Here is an 18,195-nt window from a genome sequence, read left to right on the forward strand (position 1 = left end):
TTTTAAAACCCATCCAAGACCAGGGCATATTGTCCGAGTCATCTTGGTATCACCCAGCAACAAGACAAACGGACATACTTTCACTGTTTAGTAACATCTTGGGATATGAATGAGATCTCTAATCCAAGATTTCCGAGATTACCCAATCTCCTCTGTTTTCATCCTCCAAACCCTCTCTTTTCATTCTCAAAACCAAGTGATCTAGAGAACAAAAAGGAGTTTGCTAAAAATCTTCATCTTCCTCCTCTAAATCAAAGACGAAATTGTAAAGGGATTTGCTTCATCTTCCTCCTCCAAATCAAGTAATCTCTCTCTCTCTCTCTCTCTCTCTCTCTCTCTCTCTCTCTCTCTCTCTCTCTCTCTCTCTCTCTCTCTCTCAATCATTGACTCTTCTTTTTCTTTTCTTACCTTATTACAAATGCTCGAATCAAACTGCTAGAATTTATCCATCAACCCATTTTCGGTGGTTCACCAAAGGAAGGACCAGAAGTTCATGAGGACGGACCCGAAAATGCAACAATTCACTTTCTGATGTGGGCGTCAACATTTGCCAGAAAAGAACATCCTATCCTAAAATTGAAAAGTAATGAATCCTAGCAAACAAGTCATGAGGCCGGTAATTTAGTCTAAATGGGTTCCAATTCCATGGCATCACAAAGGGCCATGACCATCCATTTAAGTTCTTTCTTTTGGATGGTGTAGATGAAATCTAGCAAATGATCAAAAGAACATTAAGAACCAACAGGTTAGAAATCACCCATCAAAACCCCTTTTTTATAATTAATAAAAGTTAAATAAAAAAGTACTTAACAGCAAAACCATCTAATAAAAATGAGTCTCCAAAACATTAGGGATATGTTTCTTCATGAAACCATTCTTTCAATAAATTAAAAATGGGGGTCTTTAAAATTGAAAAAGACTATACCCCAAAACCTTACCGGCGTCTCCCTCTTTTCTCTTTTCGATGAACTAAGCCGTAGACTCTGATGATGGGCTTTGCCCATTCCTTGATGCTGGATTTCCCAAAATGCCTCCTCGTCCGCCACGCTGATGGAAACCATTCCCCCTCGGTCTGTTGTAGTCCCTGTCACCCCCATCTTGCCCACTTCCCCTGCTAAAATTCCGAGCACCAAAACGGCCCCTTTGGGCTTCTGTCTGGTACCCAACCCTTCCTCTACCGCCTCCTCTTCCTCCTGTCCAAAACCAACAATCCAATGTTAAAATTCACGAGGATACTGTCAATGTACATATACAATATGACTGTGAAGGCTCCAGTCTAATTTGGTTATCAACAACTTATCTTTTATGAGAACATTTTGGTTGTCGGAGGCTCAAGGAAAATTTTAGGGTTTTTTCTTAAAAAAACAGTGGATGATCAATGATTTTTTTATTATCAGATCACCAGAGAGAGGAGAATCACAAGCGTAAACAGTGCTCAGACCAAAAATTATCTCGTAACGTTTGGTAATTAGGATTTCATCTCAAGCTGAAAGACCCCCAACCAAGAAGCAGTGAACTACAACAAGGTGTTCAAGCCCAATGGCATACTCCTGCAGCTCCCTCCATCAAGGCACAAGGAATAGTCTATGTGTGCGTGTGTGTGTGTGAGAGAGAGAGAGAGAGGAAAAAGGTTGCATGCACCTCCCTCCAAGACACAAGGAATATTGTGTGTGTGTGTGTGTGTGTGGTGTGTGTGTGTGTGTGTGTGAGTTAGTGAGTGAGTGAGTGAGAGAGAGAGAGAGAGAGGAGAAGGTTGCATGTGCAATGATGAAACTAATTCTCCCACACCTCCCTCCATCAAGGCACAAGGAATATTGTGCGTGTGTTGAGAGAGAGAGGATCAAGGTTGCACATGCAATAACGAAATAAATAGAATTGTGGAGGATTAAGGATAAGAGGGAACATACTTCCACCACGAAATGTGCTGGGGCCACTTGTCCTCCGCTCTTCAATGTGCACTTGTCGTCCACCAAGCTGAATTGGAGAAGCCTACAGAGAAACAAAATTAAGTCACACCAGGCTGCACACAAAAAAGGGCAAAACAAGCAAGAAAAGTGGCAACTGCATCTTCAAGATTTACTTGATGGAAAGGGAGTTTTATATATCAAGTTCAAGGGGCCAATTTTAGCCAGAAAATATAATGGAAATATTGAAAATGGAGAAATTAAAGAAAATCACCCCATCATCCAAGGAGACAATCTGCATTTTATTTAATTTAGGGGGCATAAAGGTTTGTCTAAGATGCAAATGATCACCTTTACAGCAGAATGCATCTATCCTTCAAATTTTGGATTTACCACCTTAGGAAATACAAAACCAAATGAGATCGTAGGGAGAAGTCAAACCTTGATTGCATTTTGAACGCTAAGGGCATCTTCGAATTCGACAAATGCAAAGCAAATACTAATTTCCTGCACATTGAAGTCAATCCATTGACATTAAATACCAAGCTAGCTTCTTTCAAGATAGAAACCAGTATTTTTGAAAACTTAACCGATCAGTTAAACCATGAAATGACAGGACAACAGTTCATCAATTCAACGGTCCGTTTACAATAAATAAATAAATAATTGACATGTTTGAAATTTTAACATCACTGGTCAAAAGATTTCCAAATTCAACTAAGCAAACCAAACTATATAATAAAGGACATGCCAATCATAGAATTGTTGCCATGAAGGACATGTATTGGCACAGACTGCATCTAACACACATTCCAAATGTAAGGCATCACCTTTTATTTTAATAATTTTCTATTGAAAAATGATTGTAATCCAGCCTCTACAATAATTTATCAAGAAGTTGAACATAACACTAGTTTTATAGTAGAAATCTACTTTTATTATGCTGTACACAGATGGTTTCTTTTACTTAGATATACTTCTTTCCAGTTTTATTAAAATGTGTGTGTGTGTGTGTGTGTGTGTGTGTGTGTGTGTGTGTGTGTGTGTATATCTGAGATAAATATAATTTTATAATGCATTACAAGCATGTCTCACATTTTGGGCTTCTCAAAGGTGTCATCTCAGACACCTTGTACCCAAGCTAGGCACCAACACAGGTGTATGTGTCCTGCCACACAGGTTCAAAAGTTTTTATGATTAATAATTGATTTTGAATAAAATCTTGAGTATCGTTCATCTGGGAAGTTTTGTGGCCAGTTTACAGGTTGAACTGGCCATGGCCAAGTTGGTATGGATCTTTCAAATACTCGCAAAAACAAAGACAAGAAGAAAAAGGATGGCAAGTGAATGGACCTTGCGATTCCTGATGACCACTCCATCAGGCTTGATTCTACCAAATTTCTTGAACTCCTGTTCGATTTCAGAAGTTGAAATAGTAGATGGCAAATTTTTCACGTAGACAGATCTTCCTTCACCTGGCAAGAACGAATTAAGAAGATCCAATATTCAGCAGAATGCTCGTCCATCTTCAATGTAAAAGTCCAATGAAGGCAAATATTTTTTCAACCATAACAAAGACAAATTTTTCCAGAAAAATAACAATACTTCTAAAATCTGAATGTTTAAAACTAAATTCTTCTAACTTATTCCAATGAAATAGTTCAAGGAAAGTTGACCTTCTTCTTCAACTGCTGTAATTTCGTCCACTGTTTCTGCACCAGATCCCATTGATAATGCAGGAAAAGATTGCTGAGAAGCAGGTGGTGGTGGTGGTACCTGATGCCACTCTGAAGTGGGCAGAGAACTTCTGTTCATCGATGGTTGAGGAGCAATTGATGATGCCGATTGCCCCTTAGCAACGCGTAGCTTCAAAATCACGACATTTAAAATGTTAAAGAAAAAAAAGGGAGAGAAAAGAAGACCCGTGTACAAAAGATAGCAAACATAATTACTAAAAAGAAGCAGTGCATACAATAGAAGCATAAGTGTGCTTTGGCGGTTCTCCAACAGGTTCATCGACAGGGACAGGAGGAGAGGAGTCTTGCAGAGTGTTCATTGAACTTGGAAATATAGTTGTTGACTCTTCAATGGGAATTTCTTCCACTATGTCATCAGCCTCTGGGACTTGCTGCTGTGGTTCCTCTGGAAGACTGTACTTGTCGACTGCATCATCTTCTTCTTCCACATGAACGGAAGCCACGAACTCCCTGGCCTGAGTTTCTCCGCCATGCACGTAATCCGAAACTGCAAAAGCCATTATTTTTGTCCAGCCATGAAACCTTGATATGCAAACTATTTGCCAAATATCAAAAGTTTATAAGTTTTCTAGAAATCAAAAATTAAGTTTTTAGTTCCCATGCAGAAGCATAACCATAATAAACAAATAAATATTATATATACATGAAAACCATATTTTGCCTCCTCAGAATTTCCCTGATTTGTGGTTGTATGGCCTTAGCTTCTGTCCTTCCCTGGTTAATCGGATTTGCAGGGTTTAGTTGGAATTGGTTGGACAGGGATGGGGATAACGCTGCTGCCATGCTTCTGAGTGAATCTGAGACTAGACAAGGTCAGGGTCCTGTATCATGATGATATTTATACAATGACATTTTTGGCTCTGAAAAAGGAGGGTCTTCCACACCAGCAGTGCCTAGGAGCCTGTGAGGTAGGGGGTAAGGCATTGGCTGCGGACAGCACACCCAGTTGCTAAGATGGATGGGGAGTTTGTATAGGTGCTAGCAGATAGGTTGTATCGGCCTTTCTGTGGGTCTCTCCCCTTCACTAATAAGGGAGACAATTCTAGCTTGATTTTCAAACAATCCTATAGCCAGCAAGAAAGAGTTAGGCCCCATTTTCAAGAAAAGGTTTGCTCCCAAATTGTCCCAATCCGGCGTGGATTGTCCATTGTTATCCAATGATGTAGTGCATGCTCTGAGAAACTGCATGGGGATCTTGGGTATAAGGAAGCAGGTTATGGATTCGCAATTGGATTCCACGGGGTCTATGTCACACCCTCGCTAGTGCGCTACTGGTGGGACTTAGTAGTCAATCGGGCACGTGTGCGGCACAAGGCTGGGTTCGTGGCTGCAGAGTGGAATAGCAGGGAGGGGATGATGAAGTTAGTCCCACGTCAACTAGGGAACGTTCGAGATTCAAGGTTATAGGTAATCCAACTCCCTTACCTTGTAACAATGTGTTTTAAAGCTATGAGGGAATACCCAAAACAAACAATATTGTTGCTTGGTCAAGGGTGGGGGCATTACAAATGGTATCAGAGCTAAGGATGGCTCGTCTATTAAGTGCAAAGTGTTGTCACATCATCTCCAATGTGCTACTGGCTGGACTCGTAGTCGATCGGGCACATGTGGTTGGGCTCATGGTTGCGGGGTGGAAGAGCAAGGAAGGGGTGAAGTTGACTCCCACATCGACCAGGGAACGTTCGAGATTCTAAGCTACAGGTAGTCCAACTCTCTTACCTTGTAACAACATATTTTAAAGTCGTAAGGGAAACCCAACCAGACAATATTGTTACCTGATCAAGGGTGGGGGCGTTACAGCCCATCAATGGTCCTGAGGTAAATGTCAACGTGAAATGTAAGTCATGGTTGATCAAAGAAGCTCAAAGTCTTGGAAGGGATTTGAATGAATTCCTAAAACCGACAGGAACCAGAAGGAATGGGCATAATACCTCAATTAATCAATGGCAGAAAAAATATTTTCTTGGAATGTTAAGAGGTTTGAATGATGTCAATGACAAAATCAAAAAAGTCATATATTGTGGTTCTTCATAAATCAAGATGGAATTCATGAATGAAATACTGGCCAAGGAGTTACGGAGATCCTTGTATATATATAGTATCAAGGTGGCCAAGGGAACCATTATTGTGGGATAAGTAAGTTCATTGATGTTGAGGATGAGTTCGTAGGGGCTTTCTCAGTGGCAAACTTGTGTAGGTGAGCTGAGAGGACTTTCCATGGGTATTCTCTAGCATTTATTTCCCGACAATGAACAAGTATCGTGAAAATTTCTGGGAGGAGCCTATCTAGGTATATTTGGGATCAGCACTAGTGCTTGGGTGAACAATTTAATGTCATACAATTCTATTTTGAAAAGAAAGATGGATCCGGTGTAACTAGGAATACGAGAAATTTTGAGGAGTTTGTTAGTCGTAATCTGTTGATGGATATCCCCCTTGGGAAATTCCTTCACATGATCAAACAATAAGGATGTCCCTACCCTCAATAGGCTGATTATATATATATATACATATGATTTTTGCATATTGAGCAGAGCACCTTAGTTAGATAGTCCAATCTACAATGCCTTGTTAAATTCCCCCATTATTCATAAAGATAGAATGGTTAAATGTCATCCCATCCCCCCTTTCGCTTTGAGAATATGTGGCTCACGCATCATAACTTCATAGAGAACATTCATGGATGGTTGAATGTGCTACCTGTTACAGCCTACAGGTAGACCAAAGTTCATTTTCCTTTAGAAGTTTATATAGCTTTAACGGAGAAACTCAAAATATAGAATAAGAAGTCTTTGAGCAAGACTGAGTCAAACAAACAGCATTTGCTGGAAGCGATTGGAAGGCTTGATGGGAAAGAGGAAGGTGAGAGTTTGTTGATGGAAGAAAAAGGCGAAAAGGTTTAATCTGAAGGTAATTACAAATGGTTGTAGAAAAATTAAGAAAATCAGTTGGAGGTGAAAATCTAGAGTCGGATGGCTCAAGAGGGTGAAAATAACACAAGTTTTCCATTGAATGGCCAATAGTCACAAAAGATCAAATTTCATGTATTAAGTTGAAGGTCAATAAGACCTGGTTGAATGGCGAAGTCACTATCAGTAAAGGAGGGGTTGAGTTTTAAGGAAGTTGTATTCAATAAATCATGAGAACTACCCAACTCTAGATAATCTCGAATTTGATGAGACCTCTGGGAATAAAAGGTTTGGCTTGGAAGTTTATATGATGAAGCTGAAGTGTTTCAAACAATTAAATGAACAATGAGAAATCCCGTAGGCCAAATGGCTTCTCAATCTTCAAAGCCTATTGGGAGACAATTAAGGCTGGTCTGATGTTTGTGGTCAAGAATTTTCAGGATAATGGGTACTTTGGATTATTGTTCCAATAGCACCTTCGTGATGCAATTCCTAAGAAGCTTGGAGCCAAAGATATTTCTAATTTGAGACCGATTAGTTTACTTGATGCTTCCTACTAAATAATCTCAAAGCTGATATCTTCAAGGTTTAAAGTAATTATGTCACTTATGATTGGCCCTCATCAAGGGACCTTTATTATGGATAGACAAGTTTTGGAAGGAGTCTTGATTACCAATAAATAATGTATTGATTTTACAGTAATTATGTGACCCGTGTGGAATAGTCTTATTTCTCTTCCATATGAATTGGTGCTTCCATAAGTCAGTCTACTCTTTGTTTGAGAGTTGGCACCCCTAATTTTTCTAATGCTGTGGATTTTAGCTCCTATTGTCATTTGTTGGGGCATCTAGAAGGAAAGGGAGAACGTATGTTTTCAAGGGGCGGGAGCATTATCTTCAGAAGATGATATTTCTTCAACCTCTCCCACATGTTTGTAGGAATCTTGTCGTCGTATTTTCTAAAGTCTTTTAGTTGCTTGAACCAGGCAGGTATCATTACGGGATTCCTTTTGTTTATTGGTACGAAATCTTTGAGTTCAAAAGGGTTTTTCCGAAGAATTCATTTTTATGTGGGAAATGGTATGCTGGCTTTTGTTGTTGCTGAATCTTGTTTTCCTTTCTCTTCTTGTATCTTGTTTTCCTTCTCTCATCTTTGTTTTCTATTGTGGTAGGTTGGTTGGGTCAACCGCTTTCTTCCTTTTCTAAGAAATTTACACCAATCAAATAAATAAATAAATAATCATTAACCAGAAAATGAATGTCATCTCCACTACTATAGAAGTTTGACAACTATTATAAGCGAATATTAATCGCAACTAACAGGGTTTTCTTCATAATTTTGAACTTTGATCTATTTACAATTAAACCTACGTTATATGCAAACTAAGTGGTGGAAAGATCAAACATTTGCTGCCTTATTGTATCGTGGCTTGACAGATCTACACTCTTTTTTTTTCCTCGTAATAGGGGGATGTTAGCATTCTCCATAAAATTATTTCATGAAAATAACTTTGAAAGGCGTTTTTAATTTTTTATATTATTGATAAGTAAAATCTCATTTAACGGAGGTTGAGGAAACCGAAAAGGTATTATAGATTTTTCTTTTAGAGCATAAAATAAGGGTATCTTGGTCCTTGGGCAATAAATGTTTTTACAAAAATTTCATTGCAATAAACACTTGTACAAAAATGCCATTAAAGTTTTTTCTATTTGCAAAAATAGCAATGTACAAGGATGAAAATACCTTACTTTATGCACTAAAAGAAATAATAACAAGTACCTTTAAGGGTATTTTCAAAAAATGGAAGTTGTGGAGAATGCTAACATCTCCATGAAGCATAGGACATTAGAATTCACCATGCATCCCCATATATATACAGATGTCGGCTTTGTTTGGTACATGGTTCAGTAAAGTGCTTAAACTAGAGGGGAGATTCATTGGGGGAAGCTAACTTTTGCAATTTGCTAGAGTATTTTGTGAAAAAGGAAACAAAAGGACCTTTGAGGGTATCAAGGAAACATCACATCAGCTAATATGTTCTTCAGATCTAAGCTCTGGGCAATATTGTTTGAGGACATTGTATTCAAAAGGGACTCAATGATGAATGTGGTTAGCTAAGTGTTTTACCTTTGTCGGCTTGTTAAGTTTGTGTAGCAACCAGTTTTCTTGGCGATTGTGGTGTGGTTTTCTTTTCGTGTATTGTTCGTACTAGCCTCCCTGGTACCTCGGCCTCTTGGGAGTTTTTCTTTGTAGAAAGCTTTTCTTGGTTGTTTGTATTGAAATATCTTATATTTGTCCACAAAACAAAATAATAATAATAATAATAATAAAGCACAAAAGATATCATATTAGAGAGAAATATCACTTCCAAGAAAAATATAAGCAGAAAAAGAAGATGATGACAGCAAAGAGAAGTATCTTTCACCAGGAAAAATGTCTTTCCTTTTCTTTATGTAGTCCTATAGTTATTTATAGTTTTATACAACTTCGGTAAATTCCGTAGGTGCCGACTTGATAAGTTGGTAAAGCCTGTGAATGTTGATACCACCACCCAGGTTCAAAACCCACCTTCCACCACTAATTACCGACCACTAACCCAATTTTCCCTTTCCCCGTTTAATAATAATAATAAATAAATAAAAATAATAAATATAGGGTAGCATTCGGCAGCCAACTTTAGGGAGCCAAAATTTGTCTTATATGGCTTAAAAGTTTCAAATTGGGCTAATTTTTTGTGAGGATGGCCCCTATCATGAGGAGATCATCCTCAGAAGAAATCAGCCCAATCCAAAACTTCTAACCCCATCAAAAGTGGTTTACAAATTAACGGTAAAAAATCGACAGTCCACAATTCTAAACCCCTTTTGATGGGGTTAGAAGTTTCAGATTGGGCTGATTTTATGTGAGGATGATCTCCTCACCATAGAGATCATCCTCACAAAGATCAGCTCATTCCAAAATTTCTAACCCATATAGGACAAAGACGTTGGCGACCCATATATATATAAATGAAGTTCAGATTATGGAAATTTAAATGAAGTTCAGATTACCTGGCGATGAAAGAGGGTTGGATGCATTTAATGGAGAATCCAAATGGGTATGAGCTAATATGGCCGCCGGATGCTGGTGAATCTGTTCCTCGTCAAGGAACTGAAAAATATCATTGAGAACAAAGTAGCCTTTCTCCTGTGGAGCAAGGAAAAAGGCCTGCGCAAATTTCCTCCTTGCGCTGCTGTCCTTGGTTTGCAAAGAACCCGAAACCATCACAAGAACACCTCTATTCCAAGAATCCAGAGCATGTAATGCCTTGATCTCAATTCCGGTAAAATTAAGTGACATTACAAGTGAATGAATTTGCTGCAACAAAGAATCCACGACTTCATCAATAACAAATACAATGCACAAACTATAAGTTGATATCAAATTACAGTTGGTTACCCAAGCATGCATGAAGAATAATTAAACAGACAGAAACTTGAATGGAATACATTTCAATAGATTGTCTATTAGATTATGTTGTACAATCATATGAAATTGCTAAAAACACTCATGGTGAGCAGTAATAGTCATTTAAGTTCATGTCAGTGAGATATTGACATTGATTGCTAAGGCGACAATCCTCTAAAATTAATAGGACACTGATGATAATTTGATGTCGAATTTGATCTGACACCTCAACAACGGTCTTGATGCTGGAACCGAGAAAAGAAGGCATATATCAATATGTAACCCAACTGTAGGCCCATAAAAAGCCCACAATTAGTCCATTTGATGGTTCAATTCCTGTGGACCCCATACAGTGAGCTCTGGGGCACACTTCTTCTTCCACAGGTCCATTTTAATTGCAGGTGTTACTTTCACAACAGTTCCAATTCGCTGTAGATTATGTACGCAACAAACCATTCACAGCAGTTTGGTTTATGTATCGAGCCATAAAGTGCCTCCACTTAAAGCCACCAATTCAAACCCATCACTCAAATCGTAAGCTAGGTGATGCACAAAACAATGAAAGATTTCTCTAAGCGTGTAGGCAAAAAATAAAACCAAGAAATAAACCAGAAAAGCGAAAAAAGTAAATAATGTGAAATTCGCACAATATATATATAATAAAACTCAACTGCAGGGCCCACTTTTGTGGGGGACAAACTTCCATCCAGCTAGAATAAACATCCCATCCAACTACAATATTTGCAGGGCTCCAGAACTATTCCAAAATCTTAAATTTGAAGCCCCAACTCGAAACCTAACCCCCAGGCCCTAATTTCCAATCTAAAAATACCCAGAAATCCTAAAAAACACTCAGATTTTTTTGCCTTTCCTCTTTTACTCCTTTAACCCACTTTCTTATTTTTCATCTTTTATCCCTTAACCTCAAAAAAAAAATAATAATACCCCTAACTTCATTTTTTCCCCGCTTTTACCATCTTAATCCCAAAGAGGATGCATGTGCCCTGGGCATGGGCGAACTCTAGTATATATATATATATATATAAGAAATAGAACTCAGTGTCTCCAGTCTGAGCCTCATTGGACATTATTGGTCCAAACCAATGGATCAAAAAGCACAAGAAACAATTCTCTACACCAAAATAACACAATTCACAAATAGTCAAAACCAAATAACACAATATTAGTCCATCTCTACTTATAGACTAGCTAAGATAAATCCTAAAACCAATCAAACAGAATTCCTACTAAAGTAAAACTAATTTGAAAACTTCTAAAACTCCTAAAAAAATACTAACATTTTTAGCTGTTGAAGCGTGAGGCAAGGTGCTTGAGGTGCTAGACACAAAGCACGAAGTGTAAACACCACATGCATGATATTTTTAAATAATAATAAACAGAAATAAAATATTTGAAAATAGGAAAATGAGGCTAGCCACCACATATTCCCAAATTTTATGTTATAAATCCATTTAATTGAATTCCAAGTTTTAATCCCCTACACTAATAATAATATAAAATAATAGTATTTTATATTTCAAAAATAAAAAATATTTTACATTTGAATAATTGAAAGTTTCTAAAGTAAACAATTATTTTACATTTTTTGTAAGAAAAAAATATAACTAGATATTACTTTCAATAACTTCCTCTACATAACAATAAATATGAAAAAAATTATTTATGAATCAAATCAATTAAATGATTTTCTACGCATATATTACTACTACTTCGTATTCGCATATATTTCTAAGTGGTCCAATTGTGTTACACACCAACATTGAAAAAGAAATATAGGAAGAAATATATTATTTTTAAAAAATAGGGAAAACACTTGAAAAATAAAGTGACGGATGTACCTCAATGTGAGAAGGTGCCTTTTGGTCTGAGGTGTACACTTCATTTTTGTTATGTTTTCATCCTTAGGCATTGAGGCATTTTTAATGAGCCTCAATCTGAGGTGTGCCTCAAGACGTAAGCCTCGCACACCTTTAAAAATACCAACTAATAACAATCATATTAACTAAAACTACTCTCCTAAACCTATAAAATTTCTAAGACTCCTTGTTTTATTTTCTAAAACTTCTTTAACCACTTCAAAATCATTAAATGTGACTTAGTATGTTAAGAGTATAAGATTATGATGTATTATAAAAGGTCTATTGTAATAAACCAAATCATTATCTTAGATTGGGATTCACTTAATCCATTAGAATAGTGAGGATACTTATGCAACTACCTATTTTCTATTTAGTGTAATCTCACGGTATATCCTCTCTCTCTCAATTATTTAGTTTAATTAAAATCTAATCACGATACCAAAGTCATGACCCACACTCCATATAAAGATAATTGAGTTGCACAACCCAATCAAATGCTTTTGGTAGAGATGAAGACGGACCTGACCTAGTGAGCACCAGCTTTGTAGCACCCCTAGCTCACACTTGTAGTGTCCGCTATGGGGCGAAGCCCGCACAGCTTTAAAACGCACCCTATATGATAAGGTCAAACTTTTCCTTATAGTCCAGGCTCCGAACGTCTAACTCGTCGATGTGGGACTAAATTCACAACTCCTCCTACCATTCCATCCAACACATAGGACGGCTCAACTTTGACCCCTCGGTCTCAACAGCCCTTTCCTTATCTTGGGTAGGAGCACCGGCAAGATCGTGACAAGCTCCGACAGACTCCAAAATGAATGGGTTTTGACGGTGATGGGCTTCACAAACAGGAGATCACCACCAGCAACACTAATTTTTCGGTGATACCAATTGTAATAGTAGCTTGTTCCTTATTAAAAAGAACATGCCACCACAGGACGGTATTAGAGACTCATATTATTATGTATTATAATAATGTATATTTTGATACACCAAATCATTATCCTAAATTAGGATTAGATTCAATTAGGATAGTTATGAAGCTAACAATTATTTCCTTATTTAATGTTCTCTCACATAAGATAATCTCTATCTCATCTATTTAGTCAAATTGAAACTTTATCAAGTATAAGTAATAAATTTACTCAAATGTAAAAACATACTATAGATAGTAAAATAAATGATATGGTAGAATATCAAATTTGTTGTTAAGGAAAGGAGTTCACAGTTTAAGAGATCATTTTGTCTTTGTTGTTTTTTTGGTATAACTCTTTCTTTGAAGATTTTCTTGTAAGATGGGAGAGGGTGTGTAACCTTGGAAAGGGGTAGTTTGTTTGTGTTGTTTGATTGCTTTCTTCGTTTGTATCCCTCTGGGTTGGTCATTTCAACCTCCCTTTTTTTATTGAAATTATCTTACAGGAAAAAAAAAATACTAAATATGTTGTTGCCTTATCATAAATGCCGTCTTTGATCTTTTTTGTCCAACACCTAGCATAAGCCTCTCTATTGAAAGACCAACTAGTGTTATACTTCATATTGCCATGAAACAAATATACTTTCTACTTATCAAAAAAAAAAATATATATATATATATACTTCCAAAGAATATGTTGTATATGTGTCGTATCACCATTGGTTATTACCATCTTAAGTGTATAAATGCCACATGCATACCATATTGATCCCATATCCTTGCCATATATGGGTATCATTGGTGAATTGAGACGATGCACCATGCTAAATTAATGTATCGATCACCCTTGATTCAAAAGAAGAAAGTCTTCAAATCAAATCTTCATTGTAGTCAAACCTTCCTTGTATGCACAATAAATATGGTTGTTGGCTCACTTCAAGAAGTTTAAGAGGAGAAGGATACACACATCATTCTTAATCTGCTTCATCTCTTATGGTTTTCTAAAGCCATGATAACCACTCTTAATTGTTTCTACATGGTAACTTGATGTAGCTAATGAGTAATCTTCTAGTTCCATTTAAACTAGATCTATTTGGGAAAAACTATTTATTAACATCTTTTGATATTAGGTTGTTGCAGACCAACTCTTTATGGCCACAGAACCTTTATTTTGTAGTTGCTACATCTATGGTAATAAATGTGGGGAGCAAGGCTTCCTAAAGAACACAAGTGTAACCCGTCCTAAAAATTAGGTGCACTTATTTGTTAGTGAAATGTTACCCAAAGAGCAAAAATGTAATTTGAAGAATAACGAACAGAGATTGGTTGATAATCGTATACAATTCTTCAGTATCCTCGGAGCTTTCGCAAGAATCAAGTGATCACTTCTTTCACCAACCGCAATACTAGCCACTCTTACTAAAATCCCAAAACCATCTTGAACATGATCGGCACTATTTATTTAATTAGATCACCTCCATGTTTGCTTCCAAGTTTATTCTTAGAATTTGGGAATTTGGATGCTGGTGTGGAATGCATCTTGCTTTAGAAAAATGTATTAAATATTTGGGATCGAATACTACATTGAACAGACGACACAACAAGAGTTTGAATATATGGAGTACTTGAGGCATATTCAACTCAAAAAGACAGAATGAGAAAAAGAAACCAGTGTTAGCTGTTACAGAGGATGAGAACACCATAAACCTAAGATCATGTGAACGAAGCAATGTAGATTGCAGTAAATGATTCCTTCCAAAAACACCAAATAGAAAATGAGAAGCAGAGAGATCCACATATACCTTGTAGATCCATTTATGATACATAAATGGGAGAAACATCCAGAATCCTTTACTGAAGGTCGATTTAATTCAGTGAAATGAGCCAAAAATTCTCCAACCCTTTGTTATTTTCTTAAGGTTCAACTATAGTGGGAATAATATTATACAAATACAATTAACAATTCATTATTCAAACCAGTCAGAATGACTCTGATCTAATTCATGGCCTATAAAAAGTAGAAGGCGATATAGTGGGATCCTTACTGATGGAAAAGATTGTAACCATTCGTGACATTGTTTCTTTGGTCCGGACAAAGGAATCAACTTTGCTTCTCTATCAACTAATAAGTGGGAGGACCTTTAACATGGTTAAAGCTAAATTGTTTCAAATCTTTCCACCAATATGTCCGTTATTAATGTAATTAAATAAAATGAACTCATTTTCTGGTTATAATGGAAGTATAAAAGATATCTTCATCTTTTTGAAAAGCAATTAAACTCGCACGAACAGCAAGAAAAGAAAAGGAAAAAAAAAAAGGCTGAACAACCCATCACAAAGATTGCTGTGTAATCCAATATGACATGATCTATAAACTAAACAGGGTATAGGGCATAATCTGAGAAACATGCTGAGATCCTCCCCACTCATACAAAAAAAATAAGTCAATATAACCACAAATCCATCTCAAAATAAGTTTTCTTCACCAAATCTATTTTAATTTAAAGATTACGAAACTAGACAGGCGATACCAGCAGGATTTGAATGTGTAGAGAACAACAGATTTTTAAATATTCCCATAATGATATTAAAATTAGATCACAAACTTTGCCCAAAAAAAAAACACGTCTAAAATCAATGAATTACATGTAATCAAACTAAACTAAAGATTGACAATCATAGACTGACTGCATGCAAGCAGCACAGTGGCTATAACGCATTAAACAGATTCACATCAACATCGCAGAAAATTACAGAATAAATCTGATGTTGAAATATTTAACCATCTATACGGATTCACATATTTCCCTGAAAAATCGAAACTTGAAAAATAAGAATAAGAAATCCAAAACGATTCCAAATAATTACCAGCATTGCCGATGCAGACTCAGTCGCGTCCCCATCAATACGAAGCATAGAGCTAGCATCAGTATAGAACTGATGAACCAAATCCGGCTGTTCTTGAAGAACCTGGTAATATTGGCTAACAAAGTACGAACCAACCTAGAAACAACGGATCGATATATAGAGAAAGAGATTTTAAAAAAAAATAAAAATAAAAACATAATTGAAATCGAGAGAAATATTGAGATCGAAACTGATAAAAATATGATTTTTTTAACCGATTGAATCACCTGAGAAGCACTGACTGGAGCAGAAAACGCAGTCGCCATTATCGGGCTCTACAAGAACATGCAGAGAGAAACTGATCTCGAAGCCCTAGTCTCTCCCAAACTCAGTCAAAAAAATTCCAAATCTGAAATTCTCTGTAAGATCTGAAAGATCAAAACTCTAGAGATGATTAGAGTCTATAAATTAAGCTTAACCATTAAAAAACAGATTTTTATCTCTTATCAACAAAGCTCTTGATAAAAAATAAGATCAGAGATTCGAGAGAAAGAGAAAAATTTAGAGAGATATAGAGATTGAGAGAAAGAAAGAGAGATTTACAGAGAGAGAGAAGTAGAGATTGAGAGAGAGAGAGAGAGAGAGGTGATCCTACTCGTCTCCACTGGTTTTATCTTCTCTGCGCCACCGTTGTCTCTGTAACTCGCCCACTTTAATAACAAAACAACCCTTTTTATATTTTTTAACTGCGTTATATACTTGCGATGAGGTGCAGTGATGATTGCTAACGTGCGCGTATAGTGCAGGTTAAGACCCGCTCACCTACTTTTCATTTGATGGCCAAGAATGGAAGATTTCTCGTGGGTCCCACAGCGACGACCTTCCTAGGGTCTTGTGAGCAACAAACGGTTAGGATGGGAACAAAAAATACAGATTTTCTAGGGATTCGATTCCGGGACGTTTTAGGAAATTTGTGTACACCTAGCACCACGTACAAAAGTTAAAAAACCAGCTCCAGCCATTAAGAAAAAATAGGGCTATTGAAATTTGAAACACCCTTTTAAATGAGCCAACTTGGTAAATTAGGTAAGGTTTTTATGCAATATCATCAGCATAAAATCATTATTCCAAAGATTTGAAATGGACTAAATATTCTATTTAGAAAACTTTTTTTTAAATAGTCCCTAAGTTTTTTACTATAACTTAATAGGACATTTAGTAAAAAAAAATTTCTTAACAGTCCCTAGACCTCCTCTCCCACATTTTTCACAATTGAATGCTCTTACCGTTCGAACTCATCGTTGTCATCCAAAAAACTTGATTTTCTTGGCATCTCAGTCGAGTTTTGGAGACTCCATTCCATCAGAAAGGATTTAAGAAGGAAGAAAAAATTATTTTCAAAGGTTTTTTCAAATATTTTGAAGATGTATGTAAAAATATTATGATTTTTTCATTTTTTTTTCTTTTTTTTTATGAAAATTAATCAAGAATGGATTTTTTGGATTGCAATTATTTGAACAAGTCGTTATCTCAAGTTTTTAGTTGATTTTTCAATGTATTTTAGTCGACAAAACTCAAAAATTAAAAATGGGTGGGTTTTACCAATCTCAAGTTCACCACTTTTTATTTAAAAAATGGTGAACTTGACAATAAATAAAAAGCATTGAGTTCGACAATAAATAAAAAGTTGTGAACTCAACAATAAATAATGGCGAGTTTGATAGTAAAAATTGTGAACTCAACACTAAATAAAAAAACATCGAGTTCTCCAATAAATAAAAAGTGGTGAACTCGACTATATATAAAAAGGCGGTGAGTTCACCAATAATGAGGGACCATTAAGAAATAAAAAGTTTACTAAATATCCTATCAGGCTACCGTGCAAACCTTAGGGACTATTTAAAAATAAATCCCTCCACTAAGGTCCTTTAAGTAATTTTCCCTTGTATTTATGATGTTGTTATATCGGTAGGGTATAAGGTTGGACCCTGACTAGATCAGGGTAAGAGTCAATGGTGGATCTCGTACTAATCGTCAAATTTTTATATTAATTGATAGATTTTAACCATGTTGATATGGATTTCATGCCATTGTGATAAGATCTAAAATTTTGATATGGATCCAAATGATAATGGTTAGGGTTGTCAATGGATGCTTATCAGTTCGGATACAATAATATCTGAATCCTAATCCAAAATTTTTATCTAATATCCAAATTTGAATACAACGAATGTTCTAAAATTCTATTTGAATTCGAATCCGATTATACTATCGAATATTGGATAATATCCAATTAGAATTCGAATAATTTGTATATTAAAAAAATACAATTTTTCCTTATTCAATTGATTTTTCATTATTGAAAAAAAACCTACTATATATATAATAAATAAATCAATATATTATTTATATAAAAAATAAATCAAATAAAATATATATATTATATATTATTTTGAATCGGATATTATCGGATTCAAAATATTAATATCCGAATCTGTATCCGATAAGGATTCGAATATATAAAACTATCCGATTTTT

General features: G+C 36.0%; 1 protein-coding gene across 1 annotated transcript; it reads right to left on the reverse strand.

Annotated features, from left to right (window-relative positions):
* Nucleotides 1-746: 746 nt before the first annotated feature.
* On the reverse strand, nucleotides 747-16,452 carry LOC147396747 (nuclear transport factor 2-like). The gene is made up of 10 exons (XM_086451850.1): nucleotides 16,313-16,452; nucleotides 15,945-16,085; nucleotides 15,679-15,813; nucleotides 9,621-9,927; nucleotides 3,877-4,148; nucleotides 3,581-3,770; nucleotides 3,258-3,379; nucleotides 2,346-2,411; nucleotides 1,908-1,989; nucleotides 747-1,193 (listed from the first exon to the last, which is right to left on the reverse strand). Exons 2-10 carry the CDS (start codon nucleotides 15,981-15,983, stop codon nucleotides 970-972), a joined length of 1,437 nt encoding a protein of 478 aa, XP_086307976.1. The 5' UTR covers nucleotides 15,984-16,085; nucleotides 16,313-16,452; the 3' UTR covers nucleotides 747-969.
* Nucleotides 16,453-18,195: the final 1,743 nt, after the last annotated feature.

The sequence above is a fragment of the Akebia trifoliata genome, chromosome 8 (assembly GCF_017979445.1).
Source record: "Akebia trifoliata isolate Shusen 1 chromosome 8, ASM1797944v1, whole genome shotgun sequence".
NCBI classification, from domain to species: Eukaryota; Viridiplantae; Streptophyta; class Magnoliopsida; order Ranunculales; family Lardizabalaceae; genus Akebia; species Akebia trifoliata.

What these genes read in the sequence shown, in the direction of transcription:
- LOC147396747 (XM_086451850.1), bottom strand. Translation starts at nt 15,983, where the DNA reads ATGGCGACTGCGTTTTCTGCTCCAGTCAGTGCTTCTCAG. An exon ending in TACAGCAGTTGAAGAAGAAG is followed by an intron (nt 3,380 to 3,580) that starts GTCAACTTTCCT and finishes CGTTCTTGCCAG; the next exon opens with GTGAAGGAAGATCTGTCTAC. An exon ending in GCGTTCAAAATGCAATCAAG is followed by an intron (nt 1,990 to 2,345) that starts GTTTGACTTCTC and finishes GTTTCTCTGTAG; the next exon opens with GCTTCTCCAATTCAGCTTGG.